Source organism: Hemibagrus wyckioides, linkage group LG09 (genome assembly GCF_019097595.1).
Source record: "Hemibagrus wyckioides isolate EC202008001 linkage group LG09, SWU_Hwy_1.0, whole genome shotgun sequence".
In the NCBI taxonomy this organism is placed as follows: domain Eukaryota; kingdom Metazoa; phylum Chordata; class Actinopteri; order Siluriformes; family Bagridae; genus Hemibagrus; species Hemibagrus wyckioides.
In genome coordinates this window covers 18,540,063-18,558,391 of record NC_080718.1, presented here as the reverse complement: position 1 = coordinate 18,558,391, position 18,329 = coordinate 18,540,063, and the positions used below count along the sequence as shown (strand labels likewise).

At 40.2% G+C, this 18,329-nt stretch overlaps 1 protein-coding gene across 1 annotated transcript; it reads left to right on the top strand.

Moving 5' to 3' along the window:
- The first annotated feature begins 2,232 nt into the window (after positions 1–2,232).
- Positions 2,233–13,062, top strand: cdc5l (CDC5 cell division cycle 5-like (S. pombe)). Its single transcript, XM_058399737.1, has 16 exons — positions 2,233–2,449; positions 3,245–3,348; positions 5,474–5,635; positions 5,721–5,848; positions 5,938–6,037; positions 6,240–6,458; positions 7,173–7,317; positions 7,393–7,581; positions 7,708–7,856; positions 7,941–8,103; positions 8,187–8,351; positions 9,356–9,436; positions 9,642–9,884; positions 9,994–10,191; positions 12,160–12,372; positions 12,526–13,062. Exons 1-16 carry the CDS (start codon positions 2,405–2,407, stop codon positions 12,643–12,645), a joined length of 2,424 nt encoding a protein of 807 aa, XP_058255720.1. The 5' UTR covers positions 2,233–2,404; the 3' UTR covers positions 12,646–13,062.
- The last annotated feature ends 5,267 nt before the right edge of the window (positions 13,063–18,329 follow it).

The window sequence follows — 18,329 nt, the reverse complement described above, 5'->3', positions numbered from 1 at the left end:
AGGTCCGGATCCCATCAACACTGAGCAAAAGGTGGAAGTACAACCGGAATAGGATGCCAGGTGATCACAGGACACCATGCACACACCCATTCACAATTTAAAGTGTGAGAAAACTGAAGAACCTTCAGTCAAAACCATGCAGACATAAAGAGAACACTCAAAACCTGAGCTCAGGATTAAACCAGGGATCCAGGAGCTGTGAGAACTGCAACAAACACCATGCTGCCTTCAGATTTATATCTCTAGGTGTAAGAAATAGCACACAAGCAAGCACGCAATTATACTGAATATCAGCACAGCTATGAGTTGTCTGTAGGGACAAGCCCGCAATATAACCACACAATTGCGAGTGTGATATTGCTTTCACAAAACAGTTCTATAAACAAGAAATTAATATAAAGTAAGTGACATTTCAAACACAATTCTCACCTCGAGCAGAAACAGATCTCAAAGAAGCCACCCAATTTATAGCCTGTCGAACAGCTCGCTAGAATTGTACGTTCCTGTTAAATGTGCTTCTGGTAAAAATGCCATCCTTTCTTCCTTTTCATCTGACAAAGCTTTCATATTTTAAGCCAAAGTTATATTACAGAAAAGTATCGTTTGTCATGTCCACTAACACTACTGTAGTAATTGTTTCGAACTAAACAGTGGAATTTTACAATGATAGAAACAGTGAAATGTCCCAGTGTGGTTACAGGAAAGTCTCTTGGATCACCACTTGACCAATCTTAGTGGACCAGAAGTAACCAAACACTAGGAACTTGTATAACCCGGTATTACAGCCTACAGATATATACAGTGCTGTATAAATATATTTATACTGCACTGTAAGCTTTAATAGCAGGTTATACGAGTTCATAATTTACGGGTGTTTTTTGTTGTTGTTGTTGTGTTGGGGTGTTTTTTTTGGACTATGTTTCTATAGTTGTCTTTCTGTCGATATGATGCTCCTTGGAAAATCCTAAACCAAGATCAGCGTAAAGTAAACAAAGATCTGAGATCAAGCTGAGATCACATTTATAATAAAGACTCTTTCATTCCTGGTATAGACGAGCAACACAACGCTGCAGCTCAATTATGAGCGCTTTTTAATTCCATTAAAGAAAGTTTATCTTGATAAACCAAAACAGCAGACCTTTAGGGCACAATTTGTGCTTCATGGCCAACAAAGTAATAGCCACATCAGTCGCTATATCACGAGGCTCAGAGGAGTGGGTGGCTTTGTTTCTGACTCTAATACATTATTAATAGCTCTTGCTGTGCTCGAGCAAACAGCAACTCCCATAAAAGAAATCTCCAAATGGTTTATCTATATTTTATTGACTGTAAACAATGGTGGATAGAGCACTCTTTGAAAAGGAAATGCATCACAAGACAAATATAACTTTATGAGCCACTGAAATGTAACCCATAGATATTCCAAATGAACTTCACCTCCTAGTCTGCAAATCAAACCCAGCTTCCAGTCAGTGATCAGTCAAATATGTCGTGCAGTGACTTCCACAGATGAGGTGGGTGATTATATTGACGTCCATTTATTTTTCATGCAATTATTCTAAGAGGAATCACTAGATGGCGATGTTAATCTCAGAGACCTTGCTGGTTTACTCGCACGGAAAAAGCGAGGCCTGGGGTTGCCAGATTGCAGTGATATCCGCGCCTTGTGGCTGAAATTTGAAAGAGGACAGAATAAGCAATAAACAAATAATAAGGTCTTACTACAACAACAAAACGCAATGAATTATAAAATGCCAAAAGATAATAAACATTAGACCGCAGCACGTTGAAATGACAAATCAGAATGCCTAAATTTCATTTTATGACAAAAAAAAAAAGCTGTTACATAGTTATGAGTTATTTTAATGTAGTATGTTTAATATGTTTTGCTTCTTTAATACCAGCTAATGCACAGGGACTCGGCAAATAATCTATGGTTAATAATAAACATACTTTTGATGTGATGAGGCTTTCCATCCGGAGACAATTCTATAACATTCATGGAAGATTTCTCTGCATTTTATTAGTGTTATTTTTGTCTTGTTTACTTTTACAGGTGCTGAGGGAAGTGTTGATAGCTGCTATAAGTGAAAATAGGAACTAAATTGTCTCAATGTAACTATAAATGCCTTACGAGTTTTTCTGCAATACATTCATTATTATATATGATGTATTTATTTTGGCCTAGATCCCCCGGCAACGGAATGTTTGTTCAGCATTTGGCAACCCATACAAAAGGAAGCCATTGCTTCTCCAGCAGCGCGCTGTGAACGGTGGCATGTTTGCATGATTTTTTTTTTTTTTGGCTGAGAAGCAAAGCATAACATTATACTTTAAAGTTTGTCTAATTGTTCTTGTTTTTAATTCATTGTCTTGGGACGTATAGGAGGACTAAACCGCCAAGATGCCGCGAATTATGATTAAAGGTGGCGTTTGGCGCAACACTGAGGTACGCTGATAAACACCTAGCTGGCTAGTTAGCATAGCCGAACAAAATTGCTAACTAGCTCGGCTAACTCTACGTTTAAACTGAACTGCTTCGGGGGGTATTTAAGCAGATATCGATTAGTAAACATGGATCATTGGTCCGCATTTTATTTTAAACATATACACAATGACTTCATAAAGCACGCCGTGAAGCTAATAAAGCCTTATATGTGTAATGCTATATGTATCACTAGCTTACAAAGCTGGCTAGCTGGCTAACTACAATACCGGACTGTATCTGGAACTTTTCTGCGAGTAGACAGATGAACAAGCTGTTCCAGTGTATTATGGCTTCGTGGATTTTTGTATCCTTTGAATAGACTCTAGGGACACATCATATTATTGTCACTTTTTATTCTTCAGCTTCAGTAAGATGGCACACTTGTTTTTAAGTCCGCTTCGGATCCAACCCACGTGATTCAACTAGTCAGGTTTATAAGTTAGTATGGATTGTGATCATGATGTCCACTATATAACACAATTAATAGAAAGTCAGATCACCTGGCTGTCCTTTATGAACACAATATTATTGTGGAGCCATATCTAAGATAGAAAAATACATGCCCATGTGTATAAAAGGCTGCAAGGGAATGTTGTACACAGTATAAGTAACATCAGCTTTCTAGTTGAAACACTTGCACTTTATTCTAGTTTTAGCATGCTTAACTCAGATGCATTTGTCATTGAAGTCATTAACACGTTTTGTTTAACAAATAGAGAAATGAAACCAACCATTTTTTGCCTTGTGTCTCTACAGGATGAGATTCTTAAAGCAGCTGTAATGAAATATGGCAAAAATCAGTGGTCTCGTATTGCCTCTCTGCTGCACAGAAAGTCGGCCAAACAGTGTAAAGCTAGATGGTGAGTCTGTCTCTTAATCCTTTACATGCTGATCTGCTCTTGGACGTTCGTGGCACAACCCACACCTGGCATGCATTCTTCATCCAGGAACCCCTTTATCTGAAGAAAACATTTAATGGACCAATTCATTTACAGGATTATGTTTATGATCCAATCCGACTATTTTCATAATACCCTTGTGTACGATAATATTTTGGCTATTTTTTTTTAGAGTGGTGTTTTTTTGAACTGTACAGTGCTCAGCGTAAATGAGTACACCACCTTTTGAAAAGTAACTTTTTAAGCAGTATCTCAATGAACACAAAAACAATCCCCAAAATGTTGACAAGACTGAGTTTTATATACGATCTGTTTAACTTATAACATGAAAGTAAGGTTAATAATGTAACTTGGAGAACAAAATTTTCAGTTTTACTCAAATTAGGGTGATGCAAAAATGAGTACACCCCACTGAAAGTCTCTGGAGCAAAGCTAAATTTTAGACCACAAATGTCTAATTTAACAAGAATTCAACCACAGGTGTAATTATTCATTACACAGGTGTCCAGCAGACAGTTGACTATAAAAGGGTGTTACTTAAAGAAAACCCCTTGGAATAGAAATGTCACAAGACCTGAGAAAGGTGAAGGCTACGAGAAGATTAGCAAAGCTTTACTTATCAGTCAGAATATTGTAGAAAAGTGGTACAAAAATTTGAAAAAGATGGAACTGCAACCATCTCACAGAGACGTCCAGGTCGTCCACGGAAGTTAACACCTCGACAGGAGCGTCTTCTGATGAGAAGGGTTGAAGAAAATCAGCATGCAAGTTCACTGCAGTTATCTAAAGAAGTAGAAAGCCAAACTGGGGTGACTGTTTCCCTTGACACAATACGGCGTACACTGCAGAGGAATGGCGTGCACGGGTGACGTCCACCTAAAGCCCAGGCACAAAAAAGCCTGCCTAGAGTTTGCCAGGGCCCATGCTGGCAAAGATGAAGACTACTGGGACTCTATACTCTGGAGTGATGAGACCAAGATAAATGTTTTTGGAACTGATGGCTTCAAAACTACATGGCGTCGCAAAAGTGAGGAATACAAAGAAAAATGCATGGTGCCTACAGTGAAACATGGTGGTGGCAGTGTCCTTATGATGGGCTACATGAGTGCTGCTGGTATTGGGGAGCTGCATTTCATTGATGGCATCATGAATTCACAGATATACTGCTCTATACTGAAAGAGAAGATGCTACCATCACTCTTTGCCCTTGGTCGTCGTGCACTTTTCCAACATGATGATCATAAACACACATCTAAGGCCACTGTTGGATTTCTGAAGAAGAACAGGGTGAAAGTGATTCAGTGGCCAAGTACGTCTCCTGATCTGACCCCAATCGAACACCTATGGGGAATTCTGAATTCTGAAGAAATACTGAAGTTGAGCATCACTCTCCATCCAGCATCCAGTCTCTAAAAGAGGTCATCACTGAAGAATGGAAAAAGATAGATGTTGCAAAATGTCGACTTGTTCATTCCATGCCTAGAAAACTTGGTGCTGTCATTAAAAAATCATGGAGGCCATACAAAGTACTAGATGTAGTAGTTTTTTTGTGGGGTTTACTCATTTTTGCATCTCCCTAATTTGAGTAAAATGTGTAATCTAAGTTATATTATTAACCTTACTTTCATCTTCTAAGTTAAACAGATGTTATGTTAAACTTGTCAACATTTTGGAAATTGTTTTTGTGTTCATTGAGAGATTGTTTTAAATGTTACTTTTCAAAGGGGGTGTACTCATTTACGCTGAGCACTGTGTCTGTCTGTCTGTACACCCATCCATCCATCCTAGCTTACCCATGACAGAACACATTGCGATTAATTTTGTCATTGGGTCCATGTAAGCATCATTTATTGGTGTACTTGCTTTTGAGTTCTTAATTTTTTTTTAACCCATTCACTTTATAGTGACCAAGCAAACTGACCAATAATTCTAACACAAAAATTAGTTTACCATTTAATAATATCCTGTTGTGATTTCTGCTGTAACAGAATAAAACTTCCCTCACTGGACTTTGCTGTTCTAGACCAGTATTAAGTCATGAACTTAATGCATCAAATAATGACTCTTCTTTGTTTAACTTCACTAGGTATGAATGGCTGGATCCCAGCATCAAGAAAACAGAATGGTCACGTGAAGAAGAAGAGAAGCTTCTTCATTTGGCCAAACTGATGCCCACCCAGTGGAGAACGATAGCTCCTATCATCGGCAGAACTGCAGCACAGTGCCTGGAGCACTATGAGTATCTTCTGTAAGCATCCTTGCGCATTTTTCTTGTCTATTATAAGAAAGTTTGACAATTTTTTTTAAACCACGTTGTTTGTTTCTGACCCCAGAGACAAAGCTGCCCAGAGAGACAATGAAGAAGACACAAATGATGATCCTCGCAAACTCAAGCCAGGAGAGATTGACCCAAACCCTGAAACAAAGCCAGCCAGGCCAGACCCTGTGGACATGGATGAAGGTTTTTATATTGATTTCTGAGAAGGTTCTTTCTTTTGAGCATGTATTAATGTGCTGAAAGTTAATCAAGTGCTTGTCTTTTTTCCACAGATGAGTTGGAGATGCTGTCTGAGGCCAGAGCAAGGTTAGCAAACACACAAGGAAAAAAGGCCAAACGGAAAGCCAGGGAGAAGCAGCTAGAGGAGGCAAGGTAAGGTGACACATGGTAGATTAGTTGCGAGAGAGAGAGAATTTTAAGTCTATAAAAAAAATTGTGCACAAAATTGTGTACTGAACTGTAATGTTTTTTTCCCCACACATTTACCCACTGGGTTTTATCCAGAGTGACTAAGATTTTAGCTGAGCAGCTTCTAGTAGTTTATGGAGCACTAATCGTCTTTTTCCCCCCTCAGGCGCTTGGCAGCCCTGCAGAAGCGCAGAGAGTTGCGTGCTGCAGGCATAGATATTCAGAAGAAGCGCAAGAAAAAGCGAGGTGTAGACTACAATGCAGAGATTCCCTTTGAAAAAAAACCTGCTTCAGGATTTTACGATACTTCTATGGAACAGTACGATCCACTCGAGCCTGACTTCAAAAGACTTCGCCAGCAGCATCTTGACGGGGAGCTGAGAAAGTAAGTGACTGAGAGGGGTACACCCCTGTATAGAATACTTCCATGTAGGGCAGCACAATGTCGTGATCTCAATATAATCGTCACAATAGATGCATCAGAGATATTGTAGGTATCGTGATAGCATTTTATATTATTCGCAGTATTTGGATGAAATCCTTATGCTTATGAGGGGCAGTGGTGGCTCAAGTGGTTAAGGCTCTGGGTCGTTGACCGGAAGATCAGGGGTTCAAGCCCCAGCACCACCAAGTTGCCACTGTTGGGCCCTTGAGCAAGGCCCTTAACCCCTCTGCTCCAGGGGCGCCGTATCATGGCTGACCCTGCGCTCTGACCCCAACCTCCAAGGATGGGATATGCGAAGAAAGAATTTCACTGTGCTGTAATGTATATGTGACAAATAAAGGCTGTTTCGCTTATTTAAATTAGTTGATATGAATATTTGTGCTTTGTGTTTAAATTTGACACAATTCTATGCTTAAAAAAGTTGAAATAATGCTTTCAGACATCATATAAAGTGTGAAAGTAGAAAAATCTTTTAGATTGACTCGTTGTTAGATTTATGGATTGATTCATTGACACCTAACAAGAGGGACCCTTTAAAGAACATGTACATTTGGGTTCAATATACAAGATAAAAGCAGCTCACATAAATTTTTGCAGATCATTGATTTATTGTGTGCCGCTGTAGTTTAATGGTGTTTTTATTTAATGCCATAGTGAAAAAGAAGAGCGCGAACGTAAAAAGGATAAACAGAAGATCAAGAAGAAGAAAGAGTCCGACCTCCCCTCTGCCATTTTGCAGACTAGTGGGGTGTCCGAGTTCACTAAAAAAAGGAGCAAGCTAGTGCTGCCTGCACCACAGGTGAATAGTCATCTATTCTGCTGTTGATGATTTGCATGGTTATACAGATTTATACAACTACGCTCTCTTGGTTAGATATCGGATTCTGAACTAGAGGAGGTGGTGAAACTCGGTCAGGCCAGTGAAATCGCTCGGCAAACCGCCGAAGAGTCTGGAATCACAAACTCTGCTTCCAGTGCTCTGCTTTCTGAGTACAATGTCACCAATAACAGCATGGCCCTGCGCACACCACAGACTCCTGCAGCACAGGACAAGATTTTACAGGTATGTGTTTCTTTTTTTTTTAATCTGTCAACATCATGGTAAAACCTCTTTGATCATAGTTTCATGCTTACCATAACTACCACTATCTAATCCAGGGTTGTTGTTTTTTTTACATGCTCATTTTAGGAAGCCCAGAATCTGATGGCACTTACTAATGTGGACACACCTCTGAAGGGTGGTCTAAACACACCTTTGCATGAGAGTGACTTCTCTGGGGTCACCCCACAGAGGCAGGTGGTCCAGACTCCCAACACTGTGCTCTCTACCCCCTTCAGGTACTGTCCACAATGAATATACAGATATATCAAACCAGTGAAATCCTTAAAAACATGATCTTGAAATTGTAAATATTTTGCCAGAACCCCAAGTCATGGCGCAGAGGGTTTGACCCCTCACAGTGGAATGACCCCAAAGCCTTCAATAGGAGTGACCCCCGGTCGCACACCCCTTCGGGACAAACTCAACATCAATACTGAGGAAGGTGTAGTGGATTACACAGATCCAGCTTATGCCAAACACCTGGTGAGTAGAAAAGGCCACGTGAGAAGAATCCATTTGTTGTTCTGTATTTTCTTCAGAGTGTTAATGTCATGTATGTTTTCCAGCAACGGGAGTCACGCGAGCAGCTGAAGTTGGGGCTAATGTCTCTTCCACTGCCCAAGAACGACTTTGAGATTGTTTTGCCTGAGAACGCTGAGAGGGAGATGGAAGAGCCAGAGGTTGACGAGAGCTTTGTGGAGGATGCAGCTGATATTGAGCTACGTAAACAGGTCAGGGATTTGACTTTGTATTTAATATAATAATCCATTCATGAATTCAAACTTTAAATAAGTCTTCCTAGATGTACAATAATCTTATAATTTAAAAAATATCTTGAACTGGGATTTGGTGCCAAATGGACTGGTTTTAAGTATTTCAGATTCCGCTAAGCATCAGGGAATTTCATACACAATATGTAGTCTAAAGTTTACACAGAATGGTGTGGAAAAATACAAAACAGCCTGTAAGTGGAGAGTCTGCAGTCTGAAACACCTCGCTGATTAGAGAGATCAAAGGAGAATGACTAGACTGGTCTGAGCTGACAGGAAGTCTATAGCAACTCAAATAAGCACCCTTTACAACCGTGGTTAATAGACAAATGTCTCAGAATGCACAACACATCAAGCCTTGAAGTGGATGAGCTGCAACAACAGAAGACCACATCAGGTTCCTGTCAGCCAAGAACCAAGGATCTGACTATCATGTGCACAGGCTCAACAACTCAACACCCCCCCTCCCTCAACTGCCCAGTTAGGTGAGTCTGTGCCCATGATAGCATCAGATTCCTGTTCTTGGCTAACAGGAGAGGAGCCCCATGTGTCTTCTGCTGTTGTAGGGCATCCACTGCAAGGTTTAATATTTTGTGCATGCTGAAATGCTTCTCTCAAAGATGCTCTGATTATACAAGTTATTATATTCTTTCTGGCAGCTTGAACAACTCGGGCCATTTTCCTCTCCGAGGCATTTCCAGTTAGTGAATTTCTCAAACCAGCCCATCTGGCACCAACAACCTTGCCACAATTAAAGTCACAGAGATCACACTTTCCCCATTCTGATGTTTGATGTGAGTGTTAAGTGAAGCTCATGGTCTGTGTCTGCATGATTTTAGGCATTTTTCTTCTCAGTAGAGCAGGTGTACAGGTGTTAAAGTGGATGGTGAGTGTATGTTCTGTGCTTATATCTGGCACTGTAGTAGTTTATTGATGATTGCTGTTATTACATGGTATTATTGCAGGTAGCCAGAGAAGCTGAGCGAGAGAAAGAGCTGAGACAGAGACACACCGCAGTCCAGAGGAATTTACCCAGGCCCTCAGAGGTAAGCTTGTTCTTTTAAAATTAATAACAAACCGTGCTCCAAATACTCATCATGCTTCGAAGGGTTTAACAAATAAGTTCTAAATTTGAACACCCCCCACCCTTCCCCCATTTCAGCTTGATTATTTCAAGATTACCCTGATGAGACGATTAAATGTATGCCATAGTAATGTGCGGTGTAATGATGAGTATGTCTCTGGGATCAGGTAAATGAGACCATTCTGCGGCCTCAGAATGTGGAGCCTCCTCTCACAGAGCTGCAGCAGGCAGAAGAGCTCATAAAGAAAGAGATGATCACCATGATCCACTTTGACAGCCTGCACCACCCACACACAGAAGTGCTGGCTAAGAAAGGTAAAGGAGGAGGCTCGGGTTCTACCAATTCTGAGCATGTTGCTTACCTAGAGAAGACACCCTACGAAAAAGTGGCAGAAGAGGAGCTCCAAAAGGTCAGCTTTGTGTGCTCTAACTTTTTTATTAAATGCAGCAATAAATCACTGACTGTTCATTATTATTAAAATGAGTAGATGAATTAATTCCACACTGTATGAATGTCAGGCAAAAGACTTATTAAAGCAAGAGATGGAGGTTGTGAAGCATGGCATGGGACACGGTGATCTTTCCATCGAGGCCTATAACCAGGTTTGGGAGGAGTGTTACAGCCAGGTACTGTACCTGGCTGGACAGAGCCGATACACCAGAGCCAATCTGGCCAGCAAAAAGGACAGGATTGAGTCTCTGGAAAAGAAACTGGAGGTAAAGCAATTTTCTTGTTGCAGTTCCTACACATTACAGCAGGTGGCACTAGCTACTTATTATTGGCCTTTTAAACAGTATGTATTAGTCGCTGTTCAGCATCAAAGTGAAAAACTTGTATAGAGGCAGATTCATAATTAAGCAAATCATTCTTTTAGTAATACCAGTAAATAGGCACTAGTTATATATTAAGTAATTTACTATTTTGGTTTTTTTAAATGCGTTTAAGGCTTAAAGTTTTATTTCTCACTCCCACATAACTGAAGAGAAATATAATGGTCCTCCAGTCAGTGGTCACGAATTTGAAGATAAAAATAAATAATAGGTCACAATAGATAGATAAAATAAATAAATGATTTTGTTTGTGTTCCAACACAGATTTTAATGCAGGTAAAAAGATAGTCAGTACGCTTGAGTTTTAAGGCTGGTATAGGTGCAAAGTTTCTGTTAATCATGGCAACCCCTGTCTCATAAAGGGTGCATTTGTTTCATATTTCTTGGCTGAAACATGAGCGGAAACCTGGAGCCTATTCACACAGCAGCACACTCCCAAGATTGGGGGAGGGAGTAGAGGGCTAAGCGCTGCTGCACTCCCTTCATTCAGAGAATCAACAGGATTTATGTTAACAGCAGCTGCATTCCACATTTATTAACAGGCCTCAGAAGTGGCTTGGAGTAGCAGAGTTTTAGAGAGGTTCATGGTGATATCTGTGGCAGGGTCCATAAACGGCAACACACTTTCACCTTACCCACTGGCTCAACCACATCGAGTAAACCAAGCCTGGGCCCTGGATACACTGTGGATGTTCATTTCAGTCTTGGTTGATCTCAAGTGGACAAGCGAGGCAGCTAGCCTTTCACACCTGGTGTGACCACCACTGGGTTCAGTGACCACAATGATCACAAGTTGTTAGTAGCAGACTTGCTAAATCTGCCAAAAGCAACTGCTGTCACATGATGCTTAATCCATGCTGATGCCCTTCATCTAGAGAACTCCAGCCAGATGAAGGGCATCAGCATAGATCAAGCATCATGTGATAGCAGTTGCTTTTGGCACAAGATACACAAGATTACTGTGGATGATGGCACTTAGAAACCAAGAAGATGGCTTTGGACTGCAGGTGATGAGATCAGTTTTGACTTTCAAGACTCCATCAATAAACATTTAACAACTTCAGTAAAATAGACATAAAGCTAGAATGAATTTTCAAATTACACAATTGACCATATAATACAGTTCTAGATGGAAATTATTATTAATCACAGTATCAGATACCCAGCTAGATGGGGATGGGTTCCCATTTGAGTCAGGTTCATCTCATTGTTTCTTCCTCATAACATCTCAGGGATTTTTCACATACCACCATTGCCTCTGGCTTTCTCATTAGGGATATATTTATAAACCTAAAATGTATACACTGAATGTATATATTTTTGTAAAGCTGCTTTGTGGCAATATATATTGTATCTATTATTATATAAAAACGTTATACAAATAAATTTTTATCGTCGCTTCAAAAGCAGACCCAGAAAACTAGCTAAATTGGATGATACTACCTTTTAACGTGTTTTTGACATTCGTGCAAATAAAAAGAGAGGGACGTAAATTAAAAAGTTGTCTTGCGTACGTAAATGTAGTCATTGTTTAGCAAGGGTGCAGGTGAGCTGTCGAGTTTAAATATTACAAACACAACCTCTAATTAACTTGAGCTCAGCCTTATTGACTCAAATATTCTGTCAAATATCAAATAGGTATGGGTGTGTAGTAACTGTAGCTTTTGTGTGACACTAAAATGTCAAATATAACTCACTATCCATGTTCTTTCTTTTATTCTAAAAGGGGCCATTACTTATCTTGTGAGAAAGATTAAAAATCATTTCAGTGATGTTATGGGATTCACAAATATTGTGAATACTGCTTTGGAGACTAATTAAAACATTGTTCTGCTACTATTTGTTGTGATCCAGATTAACAGAGGGCACATGACAACAGAGGCTAAAAGAGCGGCGAAGATGGAGAAGAAGATGAAGATCCTTTTGGGAGGATACCAGTCTCGGGCCATGGGTCTGATAAAGCAGCTCAGTGACCTGTGGGATCAGGTGGAGCAGGCCCACATGGAGCTGCACACCTTCCAGGAGCTGAAGAAGCAAGAGGACCTGGCTATCCCACGCAGACAGGAGGTGACTCACGCTAGCAGTCTGTAATAGATCATTGTGCTCATAATCTGAGATGTGTTAGCATGTAGGAATGTAGCCATTTCAATCAGTTGCTGTGTTCAACAGCTTATTACGCGTAGAATACAAGTAGACTAACAATATGCTTGCTTTCTTTAGGCTTTGAGAGAAGATGTGCAAAGGCAACAGGAGAGAGAGAAGGAGCTCCAGCAGAGGTTTGCTGATCTTCTCCTTGAGAAGGAAACTTTGCTTCAGAGAAGTTCTTCAGAGAAGTTCTGAATGTGATCTGGGACTTTAATACTCCACCATGGCTGTGTCTACACTGTCATCTCTAATCAAAATACAGTTAAAGCTTCACAGTGTTTTTACTTGTTCTGCAGTGTCGATGTACCATGTTAATGTTTGCTACTGTACCTTCAGTTTCAGCAGCAGTCACTTGGTCCATATTTCTCATACGCAGTCACAATTTAGCTGGTACGTAAGATTTCAAGTACCACTCGTTCGTTCAGAAATATTTTTTTTTTAATTTTGTGAACACGTGGCTTATTTTGTAAATAAAATAACAGACGTCTAGCAGGATGGTCTTTGTCCAGAATCAGGATTCAGCAAAAGGGAGGTCCTTGCACCTTTTCATTGCTCTATCATTGTGCAGATAATGACATAAGCTTGGAAATAACTGGTTCTTTACCTAATAAATCATTCGTTTAAAAATCCCTGTGTTTTGTGTTACTGTGTAATTCTTTTCTTTTTACATAAATGAGTTTACATTTAGTGGAAGGTAGCTGAACTGCATTACTGAATACACACCAGTCCATACCGATAAAGCTGTACAGCAGCCTTTTATAAGTTACACCAACATTCTATTGATGTCTGCAGTTTTCTCCAAATGTTTTCCTGCTCCATGTTATTGCATGGAGGTCAATTTGAATGCGATAGCTGATGTAAACCAGTGTAATATGCCATACACACAAATAATTGCTTTGCTGCTTTAAACATGATAAATCTCCATGGCCAGTACCTTATTGCATTCCTCCAGCTGTTACTATAGGCTTAACCTAATCACTCTTGAATCTAATATAAACAGTGCGGCACCATGTCATGATGAAACCTAATCGTATAATAATCGTAGTCCTGCAGGGGGTGGTTTGAGACCTATAGAAAATTTTCTTTCTTTTGATAATTAAGAGAAATGTTCGAAAAGTCCATCTTCTCATTATAACTCCATAACAATCCTAACCACGTCCCAGATACGATCAAAACAACATTTCATTTAGGTATGCTTTTTACCTTTTACATGTGCTGTAGATTCAACACGTTTCTCCTGCATTGATTATATTTAAATCTGACCCACATCTTTTTGCATATTCATGGCATATTAAAGCTTTTAGACTTAATGGAGTTTTGCCAGATGATGGAAATTGTCTTAGAACATTATTGGAAATCACTGTTTTGTTTTGTAATGTAGTTCCACTGTGTCAGTGTCCTTTTTTTTCTACAGAATAAAATGACAGCTCTTGCCTTAGAGCTTATTGAGAAGAGCGGATGTGGTTTCAAAGGCTGTCAATGCTCTTCAGTGTTCCCTTTGCCAGTCTGCTGCAAGTTTATTCATGGACCTTTAATTATTTGGCTGATGTGATGAATCAAATATGACAGGGTGAGTGGCATCACTTGTCTTTGCACATGAGAGAAGGAAGTGATTATTTGTAAATCCATTAATGCATGACTGACTAAGTGCATAAGGCCTGGATGTAGGCCAAAGACAGGGCTTGGGCTACAATGGGCCATTTGTCAGTGTTCATAGACTGAGCAGGGATTTACCAGAAAGCTGATCAAACAGTCAAGCTGACTTTCTCTCTAATGTCAATTTAATAGCAGTTATCAAGAAGATACTCTTAGTGATTATCTAAAAGTCAATTATAAGTTTGAAGTGTGAATCGCGTTCAAAATCATATACGTGTCTTTCTGACAGCCGTCACCATATTTGTGAATATCTCGGAGGTGTTAAAAGGTTTCTTTCACTAGGTACAGAGCAGTGGCTTCTCAGTGTAAAGGGTGTGTAGCGGTGGAATTCTGTGTGTCTGTTATAGCCTGAGATGTTGAGAGTTATGTGATTAACACCAGGTGTTACTGGCTGTAGCACAATGCTATCAGCTTTCACCAGAGTGCCATATTATGGAGCATATTGTACTGTTGGGTTGAGGTGTAGTATAAAGATGTTGTGCAACACATAAGCCAAGAACCTGGTTAGAGTGTTGTGCAAACGCTGTGCATTTTTTGTAACGTAATTTGAGTCTATATTAGATGCAATGCAGGTCTGGTTCTAGTCAGTCTGGCTCTTGCCTTACATATCAAATCTGTATCTGTCTCACGCACACAAGAAATTGCTATATTAATCCATGCATGAGAGATAAAATGATTCTAGATATAGCAATTGCATCTGGAGTCTGTTACTGGTCGCTTTTGTGATGAGGTACAAGGACGGGTCATCACGAGGCTGAAGAGTCATTTGTATAACGTGAGGTTTGTCAAGATTAATTGGTAGTTTAAGAAGCGCCATGAAGGGCATGAGCAAAGACTTTCAAACATTTTTGTACTGTAACCAAAGCCAAGTTATAGTTTAGTAAAATAAATAAATAAATAATACACAGGAGTGCACAAAACTGGGTTTTTTTTGTTTGTGTAGTTGTTTGTTTCTATAGATATGCATTTCTCATATATAAGATTAAAACCACCTGCCTAAGATTTTGTCAGTCCCTCTATTGCAGCTAAATCAGCTCTGATGGGAATTACGGAGGCCAAGTCAACACCTAGAACTGTTTATGTTTCTCAGGCCTTTTCTGCAGTGTGATGGGAAGCATTATCCTGCTGAAAGAGGCCACTGTCATTCGGAATACTGCTGACATGAAAGGGTGTACTTGGTCTGAAACAATGTTTAGGTCTGTGTCAAACTAACATCCACATGAATGCCAGGACACAAGGTTTCCCAGCAGAATAGTGCCCAGAGCATCACACTGCCTTGCCTTCTTCCCATAGTGCATCACGGGGCCATTTTCTGCTTCCAGTGCACCGACTTTGAGATCTTACTGCTCACTTCCTACCTAATCCTTCTCTTTGGCCGGTGCTGCTGTAATGAGGTAATGCACTTCACCTGTCAATGGTTTTAATGTTATGGTTGATCAGTTCTGTTTTTTTAACAGGAAAAAAAAAATCGATTACAGAAAACTTCTCTAGCAATGGGTGGAGCAAATGAGCTTTTTACCATGCCATTGTATCATCTGACTTCAGTTGCTCCACCCTTTCAGCCTACCTCCTCCACTCAGGTTTTTCAGCAGACATCCTACGTATGTGAGCAGGTCACTGTTTTAAGAAAGGAATGGAGTGAAAATATTGGGCACCCAATTCTTGTGAGCTGTCCAGAAGGAGGGGACACCGCATCGTTTTCTCTCTGGTGTCCAGTCCCAGTGTGACCACTGCTCTCGGCTCTTCAGCAGGGAGGGCTACCAGATGATTGATAATGGATATGTGGCCTGATTCTGTGGTCAGGCAGCAGGAGATGGTCATGCATTTTTTCAGTGTTTAATTTTGCTGTACTTTGATTCTGAAAGGTCTTAATAAAGCCACTAGGAAATACACCACAGTGATTAGTCTTTCCATCTCACAGCTATGTAGCTCCTGAACTCCTGAAGTTCCTGTAGAGTTTCACATGAAGTTTCTCATTGTGTTTACATGGATTTCCTTCAGATTTCCTTCAGATTTTCAGGTTTACTTCCCACTTCCCAAATACATATAGGTGGACTGGTGAAGCTAAATTGCCCCTTAGTGTGAATGAGCGTGTGAATCTGTGTCTTGTGATGTAAGAGAACTTTTTTCTTGGAGATGATCACTAATTTTAGCACTCCATAGACAGAAAATTATCCAATGGCGGGATGTTAAGCATTACAGTAACTTAATTACCACAGAGTCTCCTCCAGCCATCCCATTTTCCCTCTCACACACTCACACTGTAAACAGGATGCAGACTCGCAGAACACAAGCACAAACATGTGAAGGCAAAAAGTGGCAAAGTACACCCACTGCGACGTGCTAATGAAAACATCCTGCAGCCACATAAACAACTATAAAACAGATTCGAAACCTACCAAAACAGGAAAGTGCAGAAATTCACAATTGAAGCCTCTCTGCTGCTGTCTTTATGCTGAGGTTTCACCTTTTTTTTTCTCAGAGATGGCCCTGAATTGTATATTTGAAACCGAGTACATTGTCAGTCTGAGAACGAGGAAAGAGATGGAAGGAGAAGAGAGAGAAAATACAACATCAAAGGACATGAACAGTCATCGAAAAACAAGAACAAAGCCTTCAGTGATGGGGTAACGGGCAGATTATGCATCCAATTGCCAGCGCAACAACACGCTATGTGTTATTCAGGCTGACACTGAATTAGACATGTTTCCTTTTCGTGTTGGAGAAGAAATAACAGCAGAGAAGAATAGAACAAAAAAAAAAAACAGCATGTCTTTTTGTTTGAAAAACTCATGTTGTCTAGCCAAGTCTGGCTCCAAGGGTTGGCCATGCTCTCCCTGGTGGAACTGACTATAAAGCAAAGGTCAGCATTGTTCTCTCAAATCAAATCCAAAATATTTCCAAGCATAATAATAATCTATACCCCTATGGTCTGTGGTTCAATTGTAAATCGGAGCTGTCTTCAGAAGCTAAATTTAAACAGATTTCACCCAGTGACAGTGAGAAGCCGTCAGACCAACCTTCTGTTTTGACTTTCACATCAAGGGCTTCTGCTGCCTTTCTTCTGGCCAACAGCGTAGATTGTGTTCTTTACAGCTCCACTCTTGACCTGTTTACACGAGTGTGACGGACTCGGCGGCGATTATAATGCACGAGGGCACAGGGAGGTCTCCAGTGTGTTAGCCTGTTATTATAGTCAGAATTGGAAACCCCCGAGGGAGAGGGGATTGGGTTACAAATCAAACATGAGTCCCGCTTTATATGCAGCTAAACTGCACTGGTTGGAAATCTTTTGTCAAATTCAGGCCCGTCTGTTGGAATTGAATCTGAGCATTGGTAATTACAAACGGAGTCATGGTGAATTATGCAAGATGTTTTTAATGATTTCAGTATTCCGTTCACCCAGTATGACCTCGCTGTGACTGAGCCGTGCAGAATTTTTTTTTTTTTACCCTCTTTCGAGAACAGAGAGATGCTTTTAATGTTACAGTATTAAAATACATGATAAGTGGAAAAACATCTTTTCTTTGAGAGAGTTCAGTGAAAGGTGCTGGACTGCAGGGGCTTAAAAACAAAACCTTTTTGCTTGTTTCATTTCATGTGATTCTTTGTTTAAACCCTCTTGATTTTTGTCTTGTTTTTGGCTACACGTCTGCCTGTGGGCAGGCTCGGGGGAATTAGTGATCTATATGATGTCACGGACAGGTTAAGCTTTTAAAAGGGACAATTTGTTCTCACGAGCTGTTCAGACGGCATGGCCCGTGTTTGCTTTGGATGCCTATGAATAACCTTGGATACGGAAACGAGATTAAAAACGCAGGGTTGTAATTTACAGGGCAAGGGAGTAGATTTAAAGGCCTTCTTGCTGCTGCAGGGCCAACTTCCAAATTTATCTCAGCTGAACATTAGCAGAGCTTTTTTTGTGCTGCCATTTAGTGCCAAGTAAGAGATTTGCCTATCAGATCAAAAGTGACATAGATGTCAGACATGTGATTTCACTCAGGCTTTATGGGTCCAGGTTAAACTGTAGTGTAATTTGGTGTTTCAGAAACGCACATGCAGGGTTGCCAGGTGCTAAAGAGTTTAAGCCGTCGAAACACTTGCTTTATCTCATTTAGAGTATATATTGTGGGAGATTTTTGCCCATCTAAGAACATGAGATTCAAGCATAAACTAATTTGACTGCGGACACAATTTTATCCGTGGAAATTTAATATTCTTAG